The sequence below is a fragment of the Sardina pilchardus genome, chromosome 3, assembly GCF_963854185.1.
Source record: "Sardina pilchardus chromosome 3, fSarPil1.1, whole genome shotgun sequence".
Classification (NCBI taxonomy): domain Eukaryota; kingdom Metazoa; phylum Chordata; class Actinopteri; order Clupeiformes; family Clupeidae; genus Sardina; species Sardina pilchardus.
In genome coordinates this window covers 22,133,752-22,154,338 of record NC_084996.1, presented here as the reverse complement: position 1 = coordinate 22,154,338, position 20,587 = coordinate 22,133,752, and the positions used below count along the sequence as shown (strand labels likewise).

Below are 20,587 nucleotides of genomic sequence, written 5' to 3'. Positions count from 1 at the left end.
AACCCATCCTATTAAGATATAAGCCATCTCCGTGGTTCCTGTAACGTAAGGTCAAGAATGCAGAATCACAAATACTAGATTCTACCAGTCACAGATTGAAAGCACAAGCACTAGTACAACCTGATAGAATAACCTGATAGCCTTAGCCACTTGCACAGCAACAATTCAGAAAGCCTGATAGAATAACCTGATAGCCTTAGCCACTTGCACAACAACAATTCAACCTCTTCCAGAAAGCCAGAGGGGTTACACATGTTGATAATGATGCACACAAAAAACACTTGTCTATAGGTCTATAGGTCATTACATCAAGTGCTGGATGCTTGTTTTGCATATTATATATAAGACGTATCATATGCATTATTGCATCATTGGAAATAAAGGGTTTCCTCTTCTCTCTCAAACCCCTGTAAATATTATATAGCATGCATCATGTGCCCTGTAAATGTTCTATAGCATATCACATAGGCTACTGTATATCCTTAAATATTATGTAGGATACAGCATATACCCTGTACATATTCTATGCACCATATACCCTGTTATATGCTAGGCTATAGAATATGGCAGCAAAATGTTGCAAATGTTTTTTCTGGAGTGTTGTTGCAAGTGCAATCTTCTTTTCTGCCATCTGCTGGGGAAGTAGCATTACAGCCAGAAACACTAAAACACTGAATAGGATAATAAGGAAGGCTGGCTTTGTGTTGGGGTCAGCCCTAGAGCCCCTGGAGCTGGTGGAGGAGAGAAGGATGCTGCACATGCTGTTAAATATATTGGACAATACCTCACATCCACTACACTACTTATTTACTCAAGCAAAAAAAGTATTTTCCTTTGGAGGCTACGCCAACTACGCTGTGAGAGAGACAGACACAGAAAGACTTGTTTACCTGCTGCAATAGCACTTTATATAATGTCTCTCTGAGCAGAGAGAAAGGAATAACATGTTAGATCATTTAAGTTTGCATGTATTTACAGTATATTTGTATGTATGTTGAATGTTTAATTTCCCCTTGGGAAGGAATAAAGTATATACAGTATCTACAGTATCTATCTATCTATCTATCTATCTATCTATCTATCTATCTATCTATCTTTCTATCTATCTATCTATCTATTTATCTATCTTTGTATGTATGTTGAATGTGTAATTTCCCTTGGGAAGAAATAAAGTATATCTTTCTATCTATCTATCTATCTATAAATATGTTATAGCATATACTGTAGCATTTACCCTGTAAATATTCTATAGCATCCATCTTAAAACTTCACTCAAATTGCACTTGTGGATAGTGAACAAATAAGCCACTTGCAATAGAGAAGAAGAGAAGACTGATGATTTTAAACTAAATGATCGGTAAGTAATTATAGCAATTTTAATTATAAGTCATAAACACGCGTGTGATCAAGCTCAAGCATGTCGAGCATACATGTATGTGTATCACCAAAGAGAGTTGCTCTTTGGCTGATTTATAGTTTTGAATGAAGTCCCAAAATGCCCTTTGGGAGTTTGAGGCGTCCCTCGCCCCTCAGCAAGGATTATCTTTAAATGTCAAGAATGTCAGTTAGAGCTCACTCAAATCCTGCTGCAGAGTGCCTCTTGTTTTACCTGTTTTCGTTCTCGCTGGCATTGTCCTCTATAACCCTCCGATGACACCAAAGAGGATCAAAAAAGGTAGCGGTTTCACACGACAAGTTCATTTAGTAGAGTGCAAGTCTGGTGTTACTGTAGGACCTACAGTATATATATACAGTATATAAAAAAAAAACACTCAAGCTATGTCGAGTTTGAAATAATTCAATAATGTTTGATAATTCAATAATGTCAGATCCTTTGGCTGCACTAATTTATATACAGTACAGTAAGATATGTGTATAGAGTGTACTGTACTACATACTGTATACTGTATGTATATGTATGCAGTATGGGAGGGGTCGCGAAATGATTTGCAGTCAAATGCATTTTTCTAAAGGCTTTGGACCAACATGTTTAAAAACTGGGATACTCAGTAGCCCTACATGTAGATAATTAGGCTTCCAATTCACAGTGATTCCATAATGTTCCTTTGAAAGTGCATGTTCTGAAAAGTGCTTGAAAGTGCTGGTTCTCCTATTTGATAATAAACCAGATTGAAATGAATGCTTTTGGTGTTGACACTAGTTGGGGAGTGTGTGTGTGTGTGTGTGTGTGTGGGGAGGGGGGGTCTTGTGGCAGGACTTGGCCAATGCTTAGGTTTTAGAACCAGTATCAACCACACAAGGAATTGTTACAGTGGTATACTGGTATTGTTATACTGGTATGTGTTACAGTGCAGAAGCCAACACCAACACACCAACAGCAAAAGCAAAAGCAGTTCACTGTAATGTGTCCGTTTAATGCAACAGTAGTATTCAAACCAATGCCCCACTGTTGTGGACAGAAAACTGTCTCGTTCACCCATGGTTGTTTGCTGTTGATTAATTGATAATTTATTTATAAATGTATTTGTTTAATGAAATAATAATAATAATAATAATAATAATAATAATGATCAATGAATTGTTAAGGAGCAAACAAACGTGCAAATACCATTCCGCATGCATGCAAGGTGTGCAGCATTTGCATACTTCTCAGACACATACCTTATACCTACAACATCAAAATCAGACAAGAGACATACTTGCTATATTTAGTGAGCTACCTTTCATCGAGACTAGGAGCTGCTAATATATTATGCTAAGTGCAGACTGGTGAGTGAGAGTGGTTTGTGTGCCAAAAGTTTTTTTCCACTGTTACAGTTTATTGCCCTTACATTACCTCAACTATTCAGATGCAAGCTAAATGCCACAGGGCTTGGCTGACCTTCATATTATGACTGTCTCAGATTAAAGTAAAATGTCAGCGGAATACTGTAACAAAGCGGGGTTGCCATAACACCTGAGCTTGTCGTGACTTGTTGGTCTAGATTTTTTTGCTTTGTTTTGCTTTCAACTAAATTACCATTTACAATCACTTGATACATTTTTGACATTAACCCAGCGTCTGCATTCAACTGGTGCAACTGGGGCGTGTAATCTCGGCGCAGACGGCGAGTTCTGATATAAAGGACCTCCAGACACCTCGTCTGCACTCTGTTCTCTCGCTCTCCACTGCCCAGGTCCTGCCAGCCAGCTACTGCACCACCTTTGCCTTCGCAATGGCCACCACTTACAGCCGTGTCTCCATGTCCTCATCCGGCAGCTCCATGCGTGGAGGGTCCTCCATGGGCGGAGGGATGTCCATGGGTGGAGGAGGGATGTCCATGGGCTCTTCCGGTCTGTCCATGTCCGGGGGCAGTGCCCGCATGAGCGTCATGAGGGCCGGCAGCGTGTACGGAGGGGCAGGAGGCGCTGGCGTGCGCATCTCTGGCGCGTCCAGGACCCTCTCCATGGGCGGCGGCGGCGGCGGCTACGGCTTCTCCTCCGGCGGAGGATACGGAGGCTTCAGCATGTCCAGCAGCATGGAGGGGGGCGTCATCGGCAACGAGAAGTTCACCATGCAGAACCTCAACGACCGCCTGGCCTCCTACCTGGTCAAGGTGCGCACCCTGGAGAAGGCCAACGCCGAGCTGGAGCTGAAGATCAGACAGTATCTGGAGAGTAAGACTGGACCTGCTACCCATGATTTCAAGGGTCACTTTGGAGTCATCGGTGACCTCAGGGCCAAGGTCAGTCTAGTGACTCTATATTAACTTGTATTGTATATTTAATATTATAATATTAGAGCAAAACCTATATATTTTTTAAATATATTGGAATATATATTTTTTTCTTCAATGTGCCATGTCAGAAGTCAATCACATTTGTGTACAGAAATTTAGTAGACTATGATAACTGTAAATGACCTTGAATGACCTTGAGTGATGAGTGATGCTTGTGAGCTTGTTGAAATGACCTGATCATGTTCATGTTGACGGCTCCAGATCCAGGCAGCTCTTCTGCTCAAGGGCAGTGTCCACCTCAACATTGACAACGCAACTCTGGCAGTGGATGACTTCAGGGTCAAGTGAGTGCGTCTCCATTTATCTCCTGCATCCTTATACTGCAGCTCCCAAACGTGCCTTTTATCTTGTGCACGATGATAAGCAATGCTATTCGGATGCTGAATGACAATGTAAAGCAAGTATGGACACTGCAGTAATCCACAAGCATTCATTTACCTTTGTTGACATTATAACACTAACCTTACAATAGCATATCAAACCTCAGCAGTGAGCATATACCCAACAGAAAAGTGGGGAATGATCTGCATGTTCTTCACTGATTTCTGAATTTGAGTGATTGATTGATTGATTCAGGTATGAAGCTGAGCTGAACATGCGTCAGTCTGTGGAGGCAGACATCGGAGGACTGAGGAGAGTGCTGGAGGACCTCACCCTGTCCAAGAACGACCTGAGCATGCAAATCTCCGGCCTGAAGGACGAGCTCGCGTACATGACTAAGACCCACCAGGAGGTAGAGTAGAGCCGCATACCAATCTGTGCAGATCACACACCTGTTACGTGATTCAAATCCTGCATTCAAACACTGTGCATCACTGTTTATCACTGGGAAACATGCTAACACATACCTCAAGTCTTTCTGCTCCTGCTGTATCTATAATGCTATATTATGACTTACTGTCTGAAGCCTACAGTATAGGCTGTTTGTGTGCATACTGTATATATATATATATATATATATATATATATATATATATACTTGACATGTCCAAGGTCTGTATTGCATGCATCTGACAAAATTGCCGTGTTGAGGCACCTCAAGTTTAAATAACATTCTGGTATGTCTGTGATGAGAGAAATGCCTTTGAATTCAGCTTCTGATTGTAGTTTGTGATTGTTGAGCGTCTCCGGGCCCATTGCCATGTAACTGATGTCATTTTCCCTCCTGCTGTTTTAGGACCTCATGTCCATGCGCACTCAGGTGAGCGGACAGGTGCACGTGGAGGTGGACGCTGCTCCACAGGAGGACCTCACCAAGGTCATGGCAGAAATCCGCGAACACTACGAAGCCGTCGCCGCCAAGAACAGGAAAGAGCTTGAGACGTGGTTCCAGACCAAGGTGAGCCCATTATTGTGCTGTAAGCTACTGACAAGACAGCATTCGCTCTCGTTGTATCATAACTACTGACAGATATGATTCGCTGTCAGATTTTAGATAATGCTACTGTACGCTTACAAAAGAGATGAATTGTGATTTTATGCATATATTTTTTTTTTTCTCCTACAGACAGAGACTCTACAGAAAGAGGTGAAGACCAGCACAGAGGTTCTGCAGACGTCCCGCTCAGAGATCACCACGGTCAGGAGCACAGTGCAGGCGCTGGAGATCGAGCTGCAAGGCCTCATCAGCATGGTAAGGCTGCACACTGAATCATGATAGATGAGCTGTTGACAGATGATCAGTCAACGCTTAGCTAGTGTGATGATAGATCATCAGGGCTGAAGTATGTTCAGCTATGTAGCTGGACAAGCTTTTATCCGGTTGGATGTGTTGTAATTGAATCACAAAATATTTGCATATTGATGATTGCTCAGACAAAAACAAACATTGATGCCCAATGTCAATGGGAATGCATACCGAGGAATGGTGCCCAGCAACATTACTCAAAGAGTCCACTTTATTACATCCAAGATTTAAATGTATCTACCTAGCATTGAGTTTAATCTGAATTTGACACACAAATAACAAATTAGCACCCCCCCCATCTCCCTTTCTCTCCCCCCCTCTTTCTCTCCCTCTTTTTCCCTCTCTCTCTCTGCCCCCACCCCCCTGAACAGAGAGCGTCCATGGAAGCCACGCTGTCAGAGACGAAGAACCGCTATGCTGGCATCATGGCTGGGTACCAGTCACAGGTGAGCAGCCTGGAGTTCCAGCTCACTCAGCTGCGGGCAGATCTGGAGAACCAGGGCTACGAGTACAAGATGCTCCTGGACATCAAGACCCGTCTGGAGCTGGAGATCGCAGAGTACAAGAGACTGCTGGACGGAGAAGCTGTCAGGTGGGCCTATACTGTGATATCGCAGTTTTCTCTCTACAATTCCTTTCTCTGAAATGAAATGCTTGATTTGTCTATCGATAGATAGATAGATAGATACACTGTAGATAGATAGATAGATAGATAGATCCTTATTGTCAGACTGACGTTTGAAGTCTGACATATTTCTTGCATCCATTTCATGGTAAACATTTCTGTGTGGAGCTCTCTCCAGTCCTTGGTTCCTCAGAGAAGGTATTCTCCAGAGTTGACATGTCTGCAGCAGGGAGCACACACAGAGGGGTGTAGAAATAGGATGGCTTGGCCTCTGTTAATACTAGAAGAGAAATAAGAGAAATACAATCCATCTTAACCAGCTCCATCCAGTTCAGTGTGCAGCTCTGCTTCTCATACCCACTGTCCACCACTAGATGGCACAAAAGAGCACATCCTTTATTTTATTCTTTGTCCATTATGCTTCACTATAATCTGACCCTGTTCCATTGTTTCCACCCCACAGCTCGTCATCCTCAAGTTCCACTTCCAGAACCAAATATGTCACAGTGGTGGAGGAAGTGGTGGACGGCCGCGTGGTTTCCTCGTCCAGCAGTTCGGCCTCGTCCTCTGCGATCCGCAGGTACTGATGAACCTGCTTCCGCGGACCTACGAAACTCCTCCAATCAAATCGTTTCCTATCCAACAAAAGAATAAAGTGAAATCAATAAAGATGCCAAATCAAACCAAAAAAGGTTGACTGTTGTGTTTTTTTTCCTGTGAGACCAACACCAAGGTATTGTGTGATAACATGGCAATTTATGTGTCAGCTCAAGACATGCCCAGATATCCACTTTTGTTAACTAACATCGACCTGGCTCTTTTATAGCATCACTCTGTGCTATGTACTGGTTGTTGTTACATGTTGTTACATTGTAATACTGAGTGCTTTTACACAACATCCCAGCAGGTCTCAGGTCAGCCCTTTGCCTCTGATGAAGAATTTAGGTAAATTGGCAAAGTTGTGTAAAAGCACTCAGTATTACAATGTAACAACTATATGTAGGTACCCACAAATACATAATGCAAGAACAATGATAGTACCTGATAGTACAATGTTATTACACAGGTTGTACCACTGTACCTAAATAGGTAGGTACACTGTAACAGCGACACATTAAAATAAAGTGTCACCCACACTCATTCTCAACCTTGACTCAATTTAAAAAAAATCATTTTGCAAGACAGCGTCTCCTCTTCCTCGTCCTCTTCCTCTCAGCGCTACAGCGTGAGAAAAAAACCCTGATTACAGAACTGTGCCAGGAATAACAAAGCCTTGCCTTGCACAGTAAATCCTCTTTTCATCCATGACTTACTGTGTGAGAACGCTGAAGTATGCATGTACAGCATGTGATAGGTGCTCTCTTTCAGTTGAACAAGGGCAGTGCTTAGTAGCTACTACAAACTGAAGTACATGTATATAACTATCCAAATGCCCATGGCATTAAGTTTTTTTGAATTAGGACTCCTTAATGATGGAATAACAGAGTGGACTGCTGAGCACTTGTGTGTCCTCAGTGGAGTTGTAAGCATGAGAATTTGCAAATGCACATACTGTATTATTTTAGTTTTATACAGTTCATAGCCTTATTCTACTGCCCTTCATTCTATTCTCACTGTTCCGTATTTTTATTCTTTTTACGTTATTTGTTGAGTGTTGTACTTTGAGAGCAATGATTGACACGCGTCAAATTCCTTGTTTGTTTACGCAAAGCTGGCCAATAAAGCTGGTTCTGACTCTGAACATGACATTGCAATTACCTTTTCGTTTTTCTCATGTTGTTGCTCTTTTTAAATATGTATAGGAAAATACTGCAGAGGGCAATAAATCTGGGATACTGACTTGTCTTTCTCAGACTTTCTGTCATCTCACTTATGAATGTCAGGGCATCTACAGTAATATGATTATTACTCATAAAGGTCAAAGACACATATTCAAGTCATTAACAGGAAAAGATACAGCATCCAAAAAACCTCACCCAGTGAGTGTTTGTGTATGCACCAGTCTGTGCAGTGTATGTTTGTGTGTTTGTGTGTGTGTGTGTGTGTGTGTGTGTGTCCATTTACTAAAACTTGATAAAACTATAATAGGCAACAGAGTTTCCAGTTATAAAACATCCACATGTATTTGCAACAAAATAGATAAAGTAGCTATGACTTGTATAGATTAATTGAATTAGCAGTGGTAACAGACTATCAAGAGTTGGTTATGTTATGATGTAGTTAGTATGGTGTTGAAGACAATTAATATGTGTGTAATGCAGTGATTAAATTTGCAGTGACATTGAGCTATATTACTGAATATTGATTCATTTGGAAAATGGATTTGATACATTCTAAGCTTTACATTAATGTTATGTGAATCAGAACATGACAGAGAATGTAGTGTTCTTTAACTTAAGCCATCTGTTTCGGTGTGAAAAGAAAAGGTGCATTTACATTTATTGATTTAGCAGACTCTTTCTATACAAAGCGGCCAACGTAGATATCCTTTTTTGGGCAGCCGTGGCCTACTGGTTAGGGCTTCGGGCTTGTAACCGGAGGGTTGCCGTCCCCGACCAGTCCACAGCTGAAGTGCCCTTGAGCAAGGCACCTAACCCCTCACTGCTCCCTGAGCACCGCAGGCAGCTCACTGCTCTGGGTTGTGTGATTCACCTCACTGTGTGTTCACTGTGTGCCGTGTGTGTTCACTAATTCGGTTAAATTGGGTTAAATGCAGAGAACTGAATTTCCCTCACGGGATCAAATAAGTATATATTCTATTCTATTCTATTTATATACAGTATGTCAATCATATCACAAGGGCCATTGTCTGCTGAGCCACAGACCCACACACGTTGCTGCGCATTCTCGCAAAATTCGTAAGGGCTTAGGGCTGTCCTTAAGAGCTGTTACTGAGCCCTTTCCATGCATGAACGCAGACTTCACCGAAGGGAATTACCCACAGTTCAAAGTGTTGACATTTACCGTGGAGGCCACAGGGAAATCCGCAAATTACAAAAGTAAAGTTCAAGTTCAAGTTCAAGTAAGTTTATTGTTGCATCTCAGGTATATCTACATACATCAAAGAGCACAAATCTTAGGGCCTTAGGGGCTTTAAAAGTGAACAATAAATAATCCGATAAATAATAATAATCAAACTTAATCAGACTATAAATAAATTGCAAGGGAGGATTACAATCTTAAAATCTTAAAATCAGTAACTAATAAGGCTGAATGAGAATGCAACAGTTCACAGGGTGTTGAGCAGTCTGATCGCTTGGTGGAAAAAGGAGTCCCTGAGCCTGCTGGTCCTGGCTCGTAGACTGCGGTAGCGCCGGACAGAGGGCAGGAGCTGAAACAGGGCATTATTGGGATGGCTGGGGTCCTTGATGATTTTAGCTGACTTTCTCCTGCATCTCTCCTGATAGATGTCCTCAATGTAGGGAAGCTCACAGCCACAGATCTTCTGAGAGGTATTCACTTCTCTTTGTATTGCTCTGCGGCTGTGAGCGGTGCAGTTCCCTTACCAGGAGGTGATGCAGCCTGTGAGGACACTCTCAATGGTGCTCCTGTGAAAGGCACGGAGGGTACTTGGGCTCATGTCAACTTTCTTTAGCCGCCTGAGATGGAACAGGTGCTGCCTCCTTTTCACAGCCTCCTTGAGGTGAACATCCCAAGTAAGGTCTTCTGTGATGTTCATCCCCAAGAACTTAAAGCAGCTCACCCTTTCCACTGTTGCTCCATTGATTGTGATTGGGTTTAGAGCTGCACCTGCCCTCTTCCTGTAGTCCACCACTAACTCCTTAGTTTTGGCCACATTAAGTGCTAGGTTGTTGTCCTGGCACCATTGTGTGAGATGGTCTACCTCCTCCCTGTAAGCAGTCTCGATGCCATCTGTGATCATTCCCACCACAGTAGTGTCATCAGCAAACTTAATCACCATATTTGACTGATGAGTGGGTGAACAGTCATACGTGTGTACAGGGAGTAGAGAAGCGGACTGAGGACGCAACCTTGAGGAGCTCCTGTATTCAAGGTCAGGGGAGCAGAAGTGGTGGACCCCATCCTCACCACCTGACGGCGGTCTGACAGGAAATCCAGGATGAGACAGCATAGACTGGGAGTAAATCCAAGGTTACTGAGTTTGGAGACCAGCCTGGAAGGAATTATTGTATTAAATGCAGAGCTGTAGTCAATGAAAAGCATTCTAACATAGGAGTTCTGAGTGAGAGTGTTATGAAGTACTATGGATATAACATCATCTGTGGATCTATTTCCTCGGTAGGCATATTGATGGCAGTCAAATGTAGGTGCAATCAGGGTGCAAATGTGATCTTTTATGAGTCTCTCAAAGCACTTGCTTACTATAGGGGTGAGGGCAACAGGTCGCAGTCATTCAGACATGTCACCTTGTTCTTCTTTGGTACAGGAACAATAATGGAAGATTTAAAACAGGAAGGAACTACACAAAGAGAGATAGAAAGATTGAATATGCTAGAGAATACCCCTGCCAGCTGTGCTGCACATGTTTTGAGCAGCCGTCCTGGGATGCCATCCGGGTCGACTGCCTTACGGATGTTAATCTGACTGAGAGTGCGTTGCACTTCGTCCTCCGTGATGGTGAGTGTATCACCTGTATTATCAGGTGGGGCACTGATGGAGGGGCTGGAAGTGTTGTTGGTGGACTCAAATCTGGCATAGAAATGATTCAGCGAAACCCTGTGACTGTGTGTGTGTGTGTGTGTGTGTGTGTGTGTGTGTGTGTGTGTGTGTGCGTGTGTGCGTGCTTGTGCATGTCCTCTAAAATATATGACTATGGCTCAGGTGGTGGAAGTGTTGTTGGTGGACTCAAATCTGGCATAGAAATGATTCAGCGAAACCCTGTGACTGTGTGTGTGTGTGTGTGTGTGTGTGTGTGTGTGTGTGTGTGTGTGTGTGTGTGTGTGTGTGTGTGTGTGTGTGTGTTGCATCCCATGTCGAGGTGTGTGAGAGAGAGACAGAGAGAGAGACTGTGACTGTGTGTGTGTGTGTGTGTGACTGCGAATGTGTGTGGGTGTGTGTGTGTGTGTGTGAGTGTGAGAGAGAGAGAGAGAGAGATTGTGTGTCTCTGTGTGTGTGTGTGTGTGTGTGTGTGTGTGTGTGTGTGTGTGTGTGTGTGTTTGTGTGTGTGTGTGTGTGTGTGTGTGTGTGTGTGTGTGTGTGTGTGTGTGTGTGTGTGTGTGTGTGTGTGTGTGTTTGTTGCATCCCATGTCGAGGTCTGTGGGTTTGTGTATAATATGTGTATTTGGGTATATGCAATCACCTGTCCAGGATTGTTTTTGTGGGCTAAAGTTGTGTGTGTGAGTGCAGGAACAAGCCTACTTCCACAACCGATCACATGGGATTGTTTGAGATTGTGTATGTACTGGTCCCATTCCTTTTTTTTAGAAAGGTCAAACACAACCGCCTGAGGGAACAACTAAGCCCCCTACAGGTGTACGACTACAATCACATACTTTCATAGAATCTGGATGCAGAATTTCAATGAAACTGCTAAACATGTATCCATCTACTTTATGCATAATAAATCATAGAAGCTGGCTGGACTACTTCAAAGAGACTAAACCCAGAGATGACTGGAGCACTCAGATCACTTTAGAACTTAGTTTATTGTGGTGCACAATCGACTGACGTTTGGATGCACTGCGTCTTCCTCGGGACTCGACACATACAGTAGCCTACATAGAAGAAGACATTTGAGATATAAAACTATTAGACTGTGAAATGGAAATGGTGCGATTACTGTAAAAGGGCAATTTGTCGGGGGCACTGTGGCGCAACAGGCTACAGCACTCGTGCCATGTATGGGTCCGAATGCCCATGGGGACCCAGATTCGAGTCCGACCTGCGGTCATTTACCAATCCCACCCCATCTCTCTCTCCCACTTGCTTCCTGTCTCTCTCCACTGTCCTATACAATTAAAGGCAAAAAGCCCAAAAATATATACTTAAAAAAAAAGAGCAATTTGTCTACTTGCAAAACTTCTTGTGCAAAGACTCTAGAAATGTCATCTCACAGTCATTACCGGACTGGTTTAGTGCATTGTTAATGCTAATAGAGAACACATTTGAGATCGCATGACGGAACATCTACATGTGAGATCTGTTAGGAAACCTCTGTCGGCAACCTCCAAATATTTCAAAGGACACATTTTGCTTCAGGAAACTGTCACGATAATGTTGCGCTTTAAAGTTTGGCCTGGATTAGCACGGTAACTCTGACAACTCTTCCAATCATCTCCGTTTGTGAGCATGATGTGAGAAGATCACCCAGAGGAGTGAACAGCAGGAAGGCTTCTGGCCCAGACCGCATTCCTGGGGAGCTGTTAAAAATGATGCGCTCATCAGCTTGCACCATTATTTACAACCATCTTCAATCTGTCCCTAGCTCACTCTGTAGTTCCCATGGTGCCCCAAAAAAGATCCACCATTATTCCTATGCCTAAGAAGTCCTACCCTGCCAGCGTAAATGATTGCCGCCCTATTGTCTTGGCCTCAGTGGCGATGAAATGTTTTGAGAGACTTGTGAAGAGCATTACCTGTTCACCAACAACTGACTCATTAGACCTCCCCCAGTTGGCCTACAGACCAAATAGGAGTACAGAGGTGCGTTCAAGTTCACGAACATAGGTGAACGTTTGCGAACAGTATTCCTTTAGCCTTCAGTTTTTGGCGAACATTTGCTAACAATCGCAAACAGTCTGAGGAGGTGGTGCGCCGCGGACCTACAGTGGACCTGGACGTGAGTTTGACGAACACAACAAGGCAATTACTGTTAGAATGGAATGTTAACACCAAATCGTTCAAATGTAACTGTTCGAAGAAAACATGTTCACCACGAACGTTCGCCACTGTTTGCCAAATTTGAACGCACCTCAGATGATGCCATGTGCTCCACACCACTGTCTCTCACCTGCATAAAGGAAAGGGTGAATTATGCACGCCTGTTGTTCATTGACTAGCTTGGCATTTCATCACAAAGTTAGTCAAAAAGCTGAAGCACCTTAGACATAGCACATCACTTTGCTCCTGTGTTCTCAGCTTCCTGTCAGATAGGCCTCAGGGGGTAACGATTGGGCATTTCACCTCAAATACAATCACCCTCATCACTGGTGTTCCCCAAGGATGTGTACCGAGTCCCCTGCTTTTCTCTCTATACACGCATGATTGCACAGCCTACAAATTGCAAATTGTAAGTTTGCGGACGATGCGGTAGTGTTAAGACTCATCTCCAACAACGATGAGACGGCCAATCTGAATGAAGTTGAGGAGCTGACATCATAGTGTAAGGACACAGCCTAGACCTGAATGTTTATAAAACCAAGAAATTGGTGGCAGACATCAGATGAGAGAAGCAGAGATTCCATCACACTCCACTGGAAATCTACAGTGCCAAGGCCGCCACAGTCTCAATATGGATGCCCTCTCTGGAGAGCGCCAGTCCTCTTGAATTTCCCATTGGGGATTAATTAAGTATCTATCTATCTATCTATCTACTGTATCTGTATATTTGTCTGTCTGTCTGTCTATCTGTCTGTCTGTCTATCTATCTATCTACAGTATCTATCTATCTATCTATCTATCTATCTATCTATCTATCTATCTATCTATCTATCTATCTATCTATCTATCTATCTATCTATCTATCTATCTATCTATCTGTCTGTCTGTCTGTCTGTCTGTCTGTGTCTCAAAGCCAGAACTGCAAGACTAAGAAGAAGCTTCTTTCCCCAAGCCATTTAGGCCAGGAATGCTTAACTGTCCCAGCACTTTCTCTCTCCTATAAGCCCATTCAAGCATTTGTTTACTGCTATTTACCCTCACCTTTTCATTTGATGTTTTACTTTTTCTACTTTTTCCCATTTGTCTGGTAGGAATAAATCATTGTGCTACATCCTTGCTCATGTTGTTTTCAGATATTTCAAATAGCCTTTTGCATTTAGCTTACCTGCATGCCATGATCTAAAAGTGATTTACGGATTAGCCACTGGTTAAGTAGGGTTTTTTTGAGGACATCCTCATGTGAACCAGGACTGTAAAAGGCTAATGACATTAAACTTGACCTTTTCGACACTTTCTCGAAAATATCTCAGAGGATTAGAGTTGGCAAATATTCAAATTTTGAGACAGTAATTATGCTAATGCTGATTCTGCACCTGTTTAAATATTGGTGGATCCGACTGTCTCTCTCACAGCTCCCTGGCGTGGACATCCTTGACAGAAGCTTCTCACCTCTCCTCAACATCACCATGGCTACTCTCTCCATGTCGGTCTCCAAGGCATCCGTCAGCAGGGGATCCGTCAGCAGAGGGTCCATCAGCGGCGCATCCATCAGCGCTGGATCCATCAGCGGAGGATCCTCTCGCGTCTCCCTTGGCGGTGGTGCCCGTCTGAGCATCATGAGGGCCGGTAGCCTGTACGGCGGCGGTGCTGGTAGTGTGTACGGTGGCGCCGGCGGCTCCGGGGTGCGCGTCTCCGGTTCGTCCCGCCTGCTGTCCATGGGAGGTGGAGGCGGTGGCGGTTTCGGCTTCGCCAGAGGAGCTGGGGGCGGCTTCAGCCTGGCGGCGTTGCAGGGAGGCGTCGTGAGCAGCAACGGGAAATTCACCATGCAGAACCTCAACGACCGTCTGGCCGCCTACCTGGTCAAGGTGCGCACCCTGGAGAAGGCCAACGCCGAGCTGGAGCTGAAGATCAGGCAGTTCCTGGACACCAGGGCCACCCCTGAGGCTCACGACTACAGGGGCTTCCTTACTGTCATCGCAGACCTGCAGACAAAGGTGTGTTATACAGAGCACACTCAGCCGTTGTGCTTGAACCACAAGACATAGGGGTTCCCATGGGGCAGTGGTGGTGTTACAGTCAGCTGGGCTAGTGTGTAATAGCCTGAAAGTTGTCGGCTCGATTCCCAGCTTCCACCAGTGTGCCCTTGAGTAAAGTATTTAACCTCAAGGCACAATGTAATCCCTTGTAAAATAGTTGACTTAAATTGACTCTTGTCTCTTTCGACAAAAAAAGTGTCTGCTAAATGCAATGTAATCATGGTAACTGACTCAGTGTGTTCTTTTGAATGTTTACTGGCTGCTTCATGTTAAGGTGGTTGTTGTCTATTGTTTATTCAGATCAATGGCTTCATCAACTCCAAAGGAAGCATGCACCTGGGCATTGACAATGCTAATCTGGCTCTCGATGACTACAAACTCAAGTGAGATTTCAGATGTGCCCCTTGTATTTTGTATTTGTTTATTTATTTATTCATGTTAGATCAATCATTCACAAAGAAAACTGGTGTCCTTACTGTGAGAGACTGTGAGAGAGAGCAGGTTGGAGTTAGCCTGGCATGCCCTCCCAGTGACGCAACGCCTTCAGGCTTTTGCTGCTGGTCTGGTCAACTGCTCATTGAGAAGGATTTCTGAGTTCCCGAAATCTGCGGAACTGCCCCCTTTGGTCGAGAACCAATCAACTTTGAGCGGCTCCAACGGCTCTGGGTAGAGGCGTGTTCAAGGCAGAGGAAAGAGTGTTGTTATTGGTTTAAACTCGGCAAACCGCTTTCTGACATCTACCAGTAGCAAATCGAGGCACTGAAAGGAGGCGGGTCAACCAGCGCTTGCAAGAAACCGTTTTAGCACAGGCTGTTGGTCAGACTAAAGTCTCGCAGAGCCTTTGAAAGTCGATGGTAATCAGGCTAGGTTGGAGTTATCCTATTTTTATTTTTATTCTTTTTACTTAAGGCATTAAGATCAATTTCCAAAAGATGGATTTTTATTCCTCTTAGACTCTAGCATGGGTTTTTGCTCCTCTTAGACTTGAGCATAGGTTCATAAACTTATCATCACAACTGTACATTTGAAGATCGAAGCTCGTTGAAACTATAGCAAATTGCAGTGTACTGTTCTGTACCTCCACAACTATTAAAACGTGATTCTGTCAGGACCACTTAAGTCAAAAACAAGAGATAAATATCTTTAGAAGCAATACTATTTTGTATTCGGCGGTATCTGTTCAGAGGAAGTTCCCATGGAAAAGTCTAGACAGGAAACAAGCAGCACCCTCAGGAAACTACTCTCCCACTTTAAACTGGGAGAGTAACTCTAGTCCCCACTAGAACAGAGCAAGCAACAATGACAACAGTATGTCATTATCGCAAGTGAAACCACTATGAGGTGGAGCTGGGGAGGAGATGGGTTTGGCATAGCCAATAAGAAACTGACAGCTGACAGCGGGCTTGGCTACGCGGCCTGCCAGAACTGCAAAATGCTTGATTCTATGGAGTCCATGTGAGGATGTCATACCTGTAGTGTCCACCTGTTCCACTAACAGTCGCCATGCTAGTTGATCGACAGATGAACTTGATCAAACTGTCCAGCACTGTCTGAGAGGACTTTGATGAATTCTTGTCTGAACTGCAGGTATGAGAACGAGGTCGCCATTCGCCAGACCATCGAGGCTGATGTCGCCGGCTTGAAAAATGTACTGGCGGACATCACCTTCGCCAAGTCGGACCTCACTGCCCGTTTGACTGGCCTGGTAGAAGACCTGGGCGTCGTCAAGAAGAACCACGCGGAGGTACTATACATGAAACAGCCCATAATAGGACTCAGCTTCACCTATGTAGACGTCTAGCATATCAGTTTACCTTTTGGACAATGGAGCAAAGGAAACCATGTTTCTGCTATATTCTGCTGGAATGGCTGATTTTAGGTCATCGTGTGGCGTGAAAACTGAACTGTATCAGTAGTAGGCCTCGTAGTAGCAGTAGCAGCAGCAGCAGCAGCAGCAGTGTAATTGTAGAAGTAGTCGTAAGTATTGTAGCCTACATGCTAGCAGTAGCTGTTGCTTGTTGTAGTGGATAGATTCAGATAAAGCCTATAGATTGCTTTGATTTGATGTTCATTCAGCTTATGTTCATTTAATTTTCCCACTCTGAAAGGACCTGCTCGCCCTGCGCGCCCAAGTCGGGCACCAGGTCAAGGTGGACGTGGACGCTGCACCCCAGCAGGACCTCTCTGTTGTCCTGGCAGGAGTCCGCCAGCATTACGAAGCCGTGGCCGCCAAGAACAAGCAGGAGCTCGAGGCGTGGTTCCATGCCAAGGTTAGAGACCTGGGGCCGGTTTCCCGAAGCCTTCTTAACGCTACGTAGTTCGTAACCTCTATCTTAAGCTCTACCTTAAGTACCTCACGCATTTCCAGAAACATTCTTTGCTACGAATGTCTTTCGCACGTCGTTCGTTGGTACGAGTGGTCTGGAGCACTCCCAGACCTCTCTTAGCTGCACCTTAGCAATGTTTCGACTCGCGACGCTAGTCGCCGCCACTGTACCCTACAGCAATTTCCGTTACGCATGCAACTCATATGATACAAAATCACTATTTTGGTTCGCCAATGATTTTAAGTATGCTAATTTAGAAAACAGTTTCTGGAAATGTTTTCATGCAAATATGAAACGTGCACGCATTTGAAAATAGTTAAAGCGCTTTATTCTTTGCTTCCCCCCACCGTCCTACAATGTTTAGGCCTAATGTGCGGGCTTGCTGTCATGTTTAATGTTAACCAAAGGCACACAATACTGAATGAGGATGTTGGTCAATCAGCTGTGATTAAAAAAAAGTCTACATAGCCTATTTCAACTAGAAAAGCACAAATCTCCCCCAAGCAAACACATGTAGCCTACGCCTCCTGCATCCAGACGGTGATACGAATCACTCACAAAATTAAATAGTTTCTTCCTTGGGTCATTTCAGATCTTCCCTGGAAATTTAATCGAAATCCATCTTTAACTTTTAGAGTTAGCCTATCTTGCAAACAAACGGACAAACAAACAAACAAACAAACAAACAAACTAGAAAAGCACTCAGAGAGCGCAGACCTCTGCTTTCAAACATGAAGCGTTCGAATCTTTTTATCCATGCGGGAAACAAACTAACACACCAACAAACAAACCCAGATGAAAACATAACCTACTTACCTACGTAGATCATTTAATTTCTAGACTAGGCTACGTTTTTTTATCATTGTGTGCTAATAAGTTCATCCACGTTGAAGTTGCGTGAATGTTGTGGGGGCGATAGGCTATTATAAGCAATGGTTTTGGTGCAAAGAACGCTTTCATAAGTCTGTCAAGCCTCCGCGTGAAAAAAAAAATCGATTTCTGAGCAATCGATGTCACCTAATTCAGCACCTTCATGGTGGACAGTGCCTTATACGTCGGACGTAAGGAGCTTTTCGTAAGAAGACTCCTAAGTGAAAGTTCGGGAACCACGACTAGAAAGGTAAACAACTTTGGTAAGTTATACCTTTGGAGTCTTCGTAGCTCGCTAAGAGTGAACGTTATCGGGAAACCGGCCCCTGTTTTTTTCAACATCACCTCATGACTCTGCCGGTTACATAAAATAATTTCTACAGTAATTTCCTGTGTATAAGCTGCATTGTGTATAAGCCGCAGCACAGTGTTTTATGGAAGTTAAAAGAAGCAAAACCATATTGATAAATATCCCTATGCACTGACCTCATAGCTGAAGAAATGTAGCAAATGAATGAATAAGCTGTGGCTAATAGTTGGAAATTACGGTACTTGCGTTCGGTAGTGTGCTGCACAGTACATTACATTTTATTCATTTCTGATTGGTTGAGAGGTATTCCATGAGTCATCCCATGTGTCACAGCCATCGCTTTATCTACCACCAACACCACTCTCGCTCGTGCCATATTGCTTATGTTATTGTTATGCCATTTCTAACAGGACGGTATTTTTACCCCTAATAAGATTACACTGTCAGGTTACAGTAGTGGAGCGCTTTTAACTGATGATTCATGTCATGACACAAACTCCTGTTGCAGACGGAGGGCTTGAAGAAGGAGGTCACCACCAGCACCAGCACCCTGCAGGTCAGCAGCTCTGAAGTGACCTCCATGAAGAGCACTGTCCAGGCCCTGCAGATTGAGCTCATGTCCATCTCCAGCATGGTACGGCCACACATCTTAGCCCAGTCAAATGGGGGGATGCAAAGCATTGTGTGTGTGTGTGTGTGTGTGTGTGTGTGTGTGTGTGTGTGTGTGTGTGTGTGTGTGTGTGTGTGTGTGTGTGTGTGTGTGTGTGTGTGTGTGTGTGTGTGTGTGTGTGTGTGTGTGTGTGTGTTGTGCGCACATATTTATGTGCATGTATTCATTTCCCTCATGTTATGTGTATCTTTGTGTGTGTGTGTGTGTGTGTTTACAGAAAGCCTCTTTGGAGTCCACTCTTGCTGAGACAAAGACCCAGTACGCAGGCATGATTTCTGGGTTCCAGTCTCAGGTGAGCAGCCTGGAGGCCCAGCTAGCCCAGCTGCGTATCAACCTGGAGAGCCAGAGCTCAGAGTACAAGATACTCCTGGACATCAAGACCAGGCTGGAGCTGGAGATCGCCGAGTACAGGAGACTGCTGGATGGTCAATTTAGCAGGTAGGTGACACAAATGTCCTAGAAAAACAAAAACAACAGCAACACACTATAGGCTGGGTGAACCCTGGAAACCAGCAGATCTTTTTCCTCTGTTCACTGCCAGAACCTTTGGCTCCAATCAGAAATGGCCATACTCTAGTCCTGGCACGCTATTGGCCGGTGACGTGACGAAAACGAAACTTAAGCGATGCGAAGTGCAGTAGAAACAAAGCGCAGCCTCGCCAGACTAATGATCAATCCTTAAAGATTGAACTTAGTATGGTGAAAGCCAGACTAGCAACACACCTCATACAGCACACGAGAACATTTGTACCTTAATAGGTTTGTGTAGCATTAGTCATAATTTAGGAGTTGTGTATCTGTGTGGGACAACTGTGAGAGAAACATCTAGCTGAAGTGTTGTCTGTGATTGGTCGAAACTGACCACCTGGTCTGCGTCCTCTCTCCACCAGCTCCTCCTCCTCCTCCTCCTCCACCAGGACCAAATACGTCACTGTTGTGGAAGAGGTGGTTGATGGGAAGGTTGTGTCATCCTCGTCGTCCAGTTCCAATTACTTGGGCCGCATCGCCTAATTGCCCAGCTGTTGCCTCTTGCCAACTGTTTGAGAATGGAGACAAAATAAAGGTTTTGGAAAAAAAACTAATTGTGATTTTTCATTGATCACTAGTTATTGATCACATGCCTTGGACTCACAGATGTAAAACAATCAATTCAGATCAAAACATTGGGCTAGTGTTAGAGCAGTAGAGTTCAGTGTTGCTGAACTGTGTAAGAGTAATGACACTGATGGTCATAAACTATATGGTCATAAATCAATAGATTAATAGATTCATGACTTGACTAGGTGCTAACATTAGACTTAAAGCATTAAAAAAGCAGTATTGTAAAATAAATATCATCTGTGGCACTACAGTTTAAGTTTGAAATATAATACGTCATTTGTAATTTGATTAGGGCTGAAGGGATGAAAAGCTGATTCAGTTACATATTTGAATTCCTGATACAGACGCTTGAACTGATATACTAACTAAATGTTGATTCACTTTTGATAAGTAGGCCTATATGCATGGCAATGCAAATAC

General features: G+C 43.8%; 2 protein-coding genes across 3 annotated transcripts; both read left to right on the top strand.

The window, feature by feature from the left end:
• The first annotated feature begins 3,047 nt into the window (after positions 1–3,047).
• On the top strand, positions 3,048–6,707 carry LOC134077068 (keratin, type I cytoskeletal 13-like). Its single transcript, XM_062532454.1, has 7 exons — positions 3,048–3,686; positions 3,942–4,024; positions 4,317–4,473; positions 4,918–5,079; positions 5,248–5,373; positions 5,799–6,019; positions 6,516–6,707. Exons 1-7 carry the CDS (start codon positions 3,177–3,179, stop codon positions 6,637–6,639), a joined length of 1,383 nt encoding a protein of 460 aa, XP_062388438.1. The 5' UTR covers positions 3,048–3,176; the 3' UTR covers positions 6,640–6,707.
• Positions 6,708–10,593: 3,886 nt separating this feature from the next.
• Positions 10,594–20,112, top strand: LOC134077066 (keratin, type I cytoskeletal 13-like). 2 transcript variants are annotated; one of them, XM_062532450.1, is made up of 8 exons: positions 10,594–10,651; positions 14,266–14,847; positions 15,190–15,272; positions 16,477–16,633; positions 16,998–17,159; positions 18,905–19,030; positions 19,284–19,504; positions 19,957–20,112. In XM_062532450.1, the coding sequence occupies exons 1-8, from the start codon at positions 10,649–10,651 to the stop codon at positions 20,075–20,077; spliced, it is 1,455 nt and encodes a 484-aa protein (XP_062388434.1). In that variant the 5' UTR covers positions 10,594–10,648; the 3' UTR covers positions 20,078–20,112. The 2 variants fall into 2 exon arrangements, with proteins under 2 accessions (XP_062388434.1, XP_062388435.1); XM_062532451.1 differs by lacking the exon at positions 10,594–10,651 and adding an exon at positions 13,265–13,355.
• Positions 20,113–20,587: the final 475 nt, after the last annotated feature.

What these genes read in the sequence shown, in the direction of transcription:
- LOC134077066 (XM_062532450.1), top strand. An exon ending in CTCGATGACTACAAACTCAA is followed by an intron (nt 15,273 to 16,476) that starts GTGAGATTTCAG and finishes TCTGAACTGCAG; the next exon opens with GTATGAGAACGAGGTCGCCA. An exon ending in TCAAGAAGAACCACGCGGAG is followed by an intron (nt 16,634 to 16,997) that starts GTACTATACATG and finishes CCACTCTGAAAG; the next exon opens with GACCTGCTCGCCCTGCGCGC.
- LOC134077068 (XM_062532454.1), top strand. Translation starts at nt 3,177, where the DNA reads ATGGCCACCACTTACAGCCGTGTCTCCATGTCCTCATCCGGCAGCTCC. An exon ending in AGACGTGGTTCCAGACCAAG is followed by an intron (nt 5,080 to 5,247) that starts GTGAGCCCATTA and finishes TTTCTCCTACAG; the next exon opens with ACAGAGACTCTACAGAAAGA. An exon ending in CTGGACGGAGAAGCTGTCAG is followed by an intron (nt 6,020 to 6,515) that starts GTGGGCCTATAC and finishes TCCACCCCACAG; the next exon opens with CTCGTCATCCTCAAGTTCCA.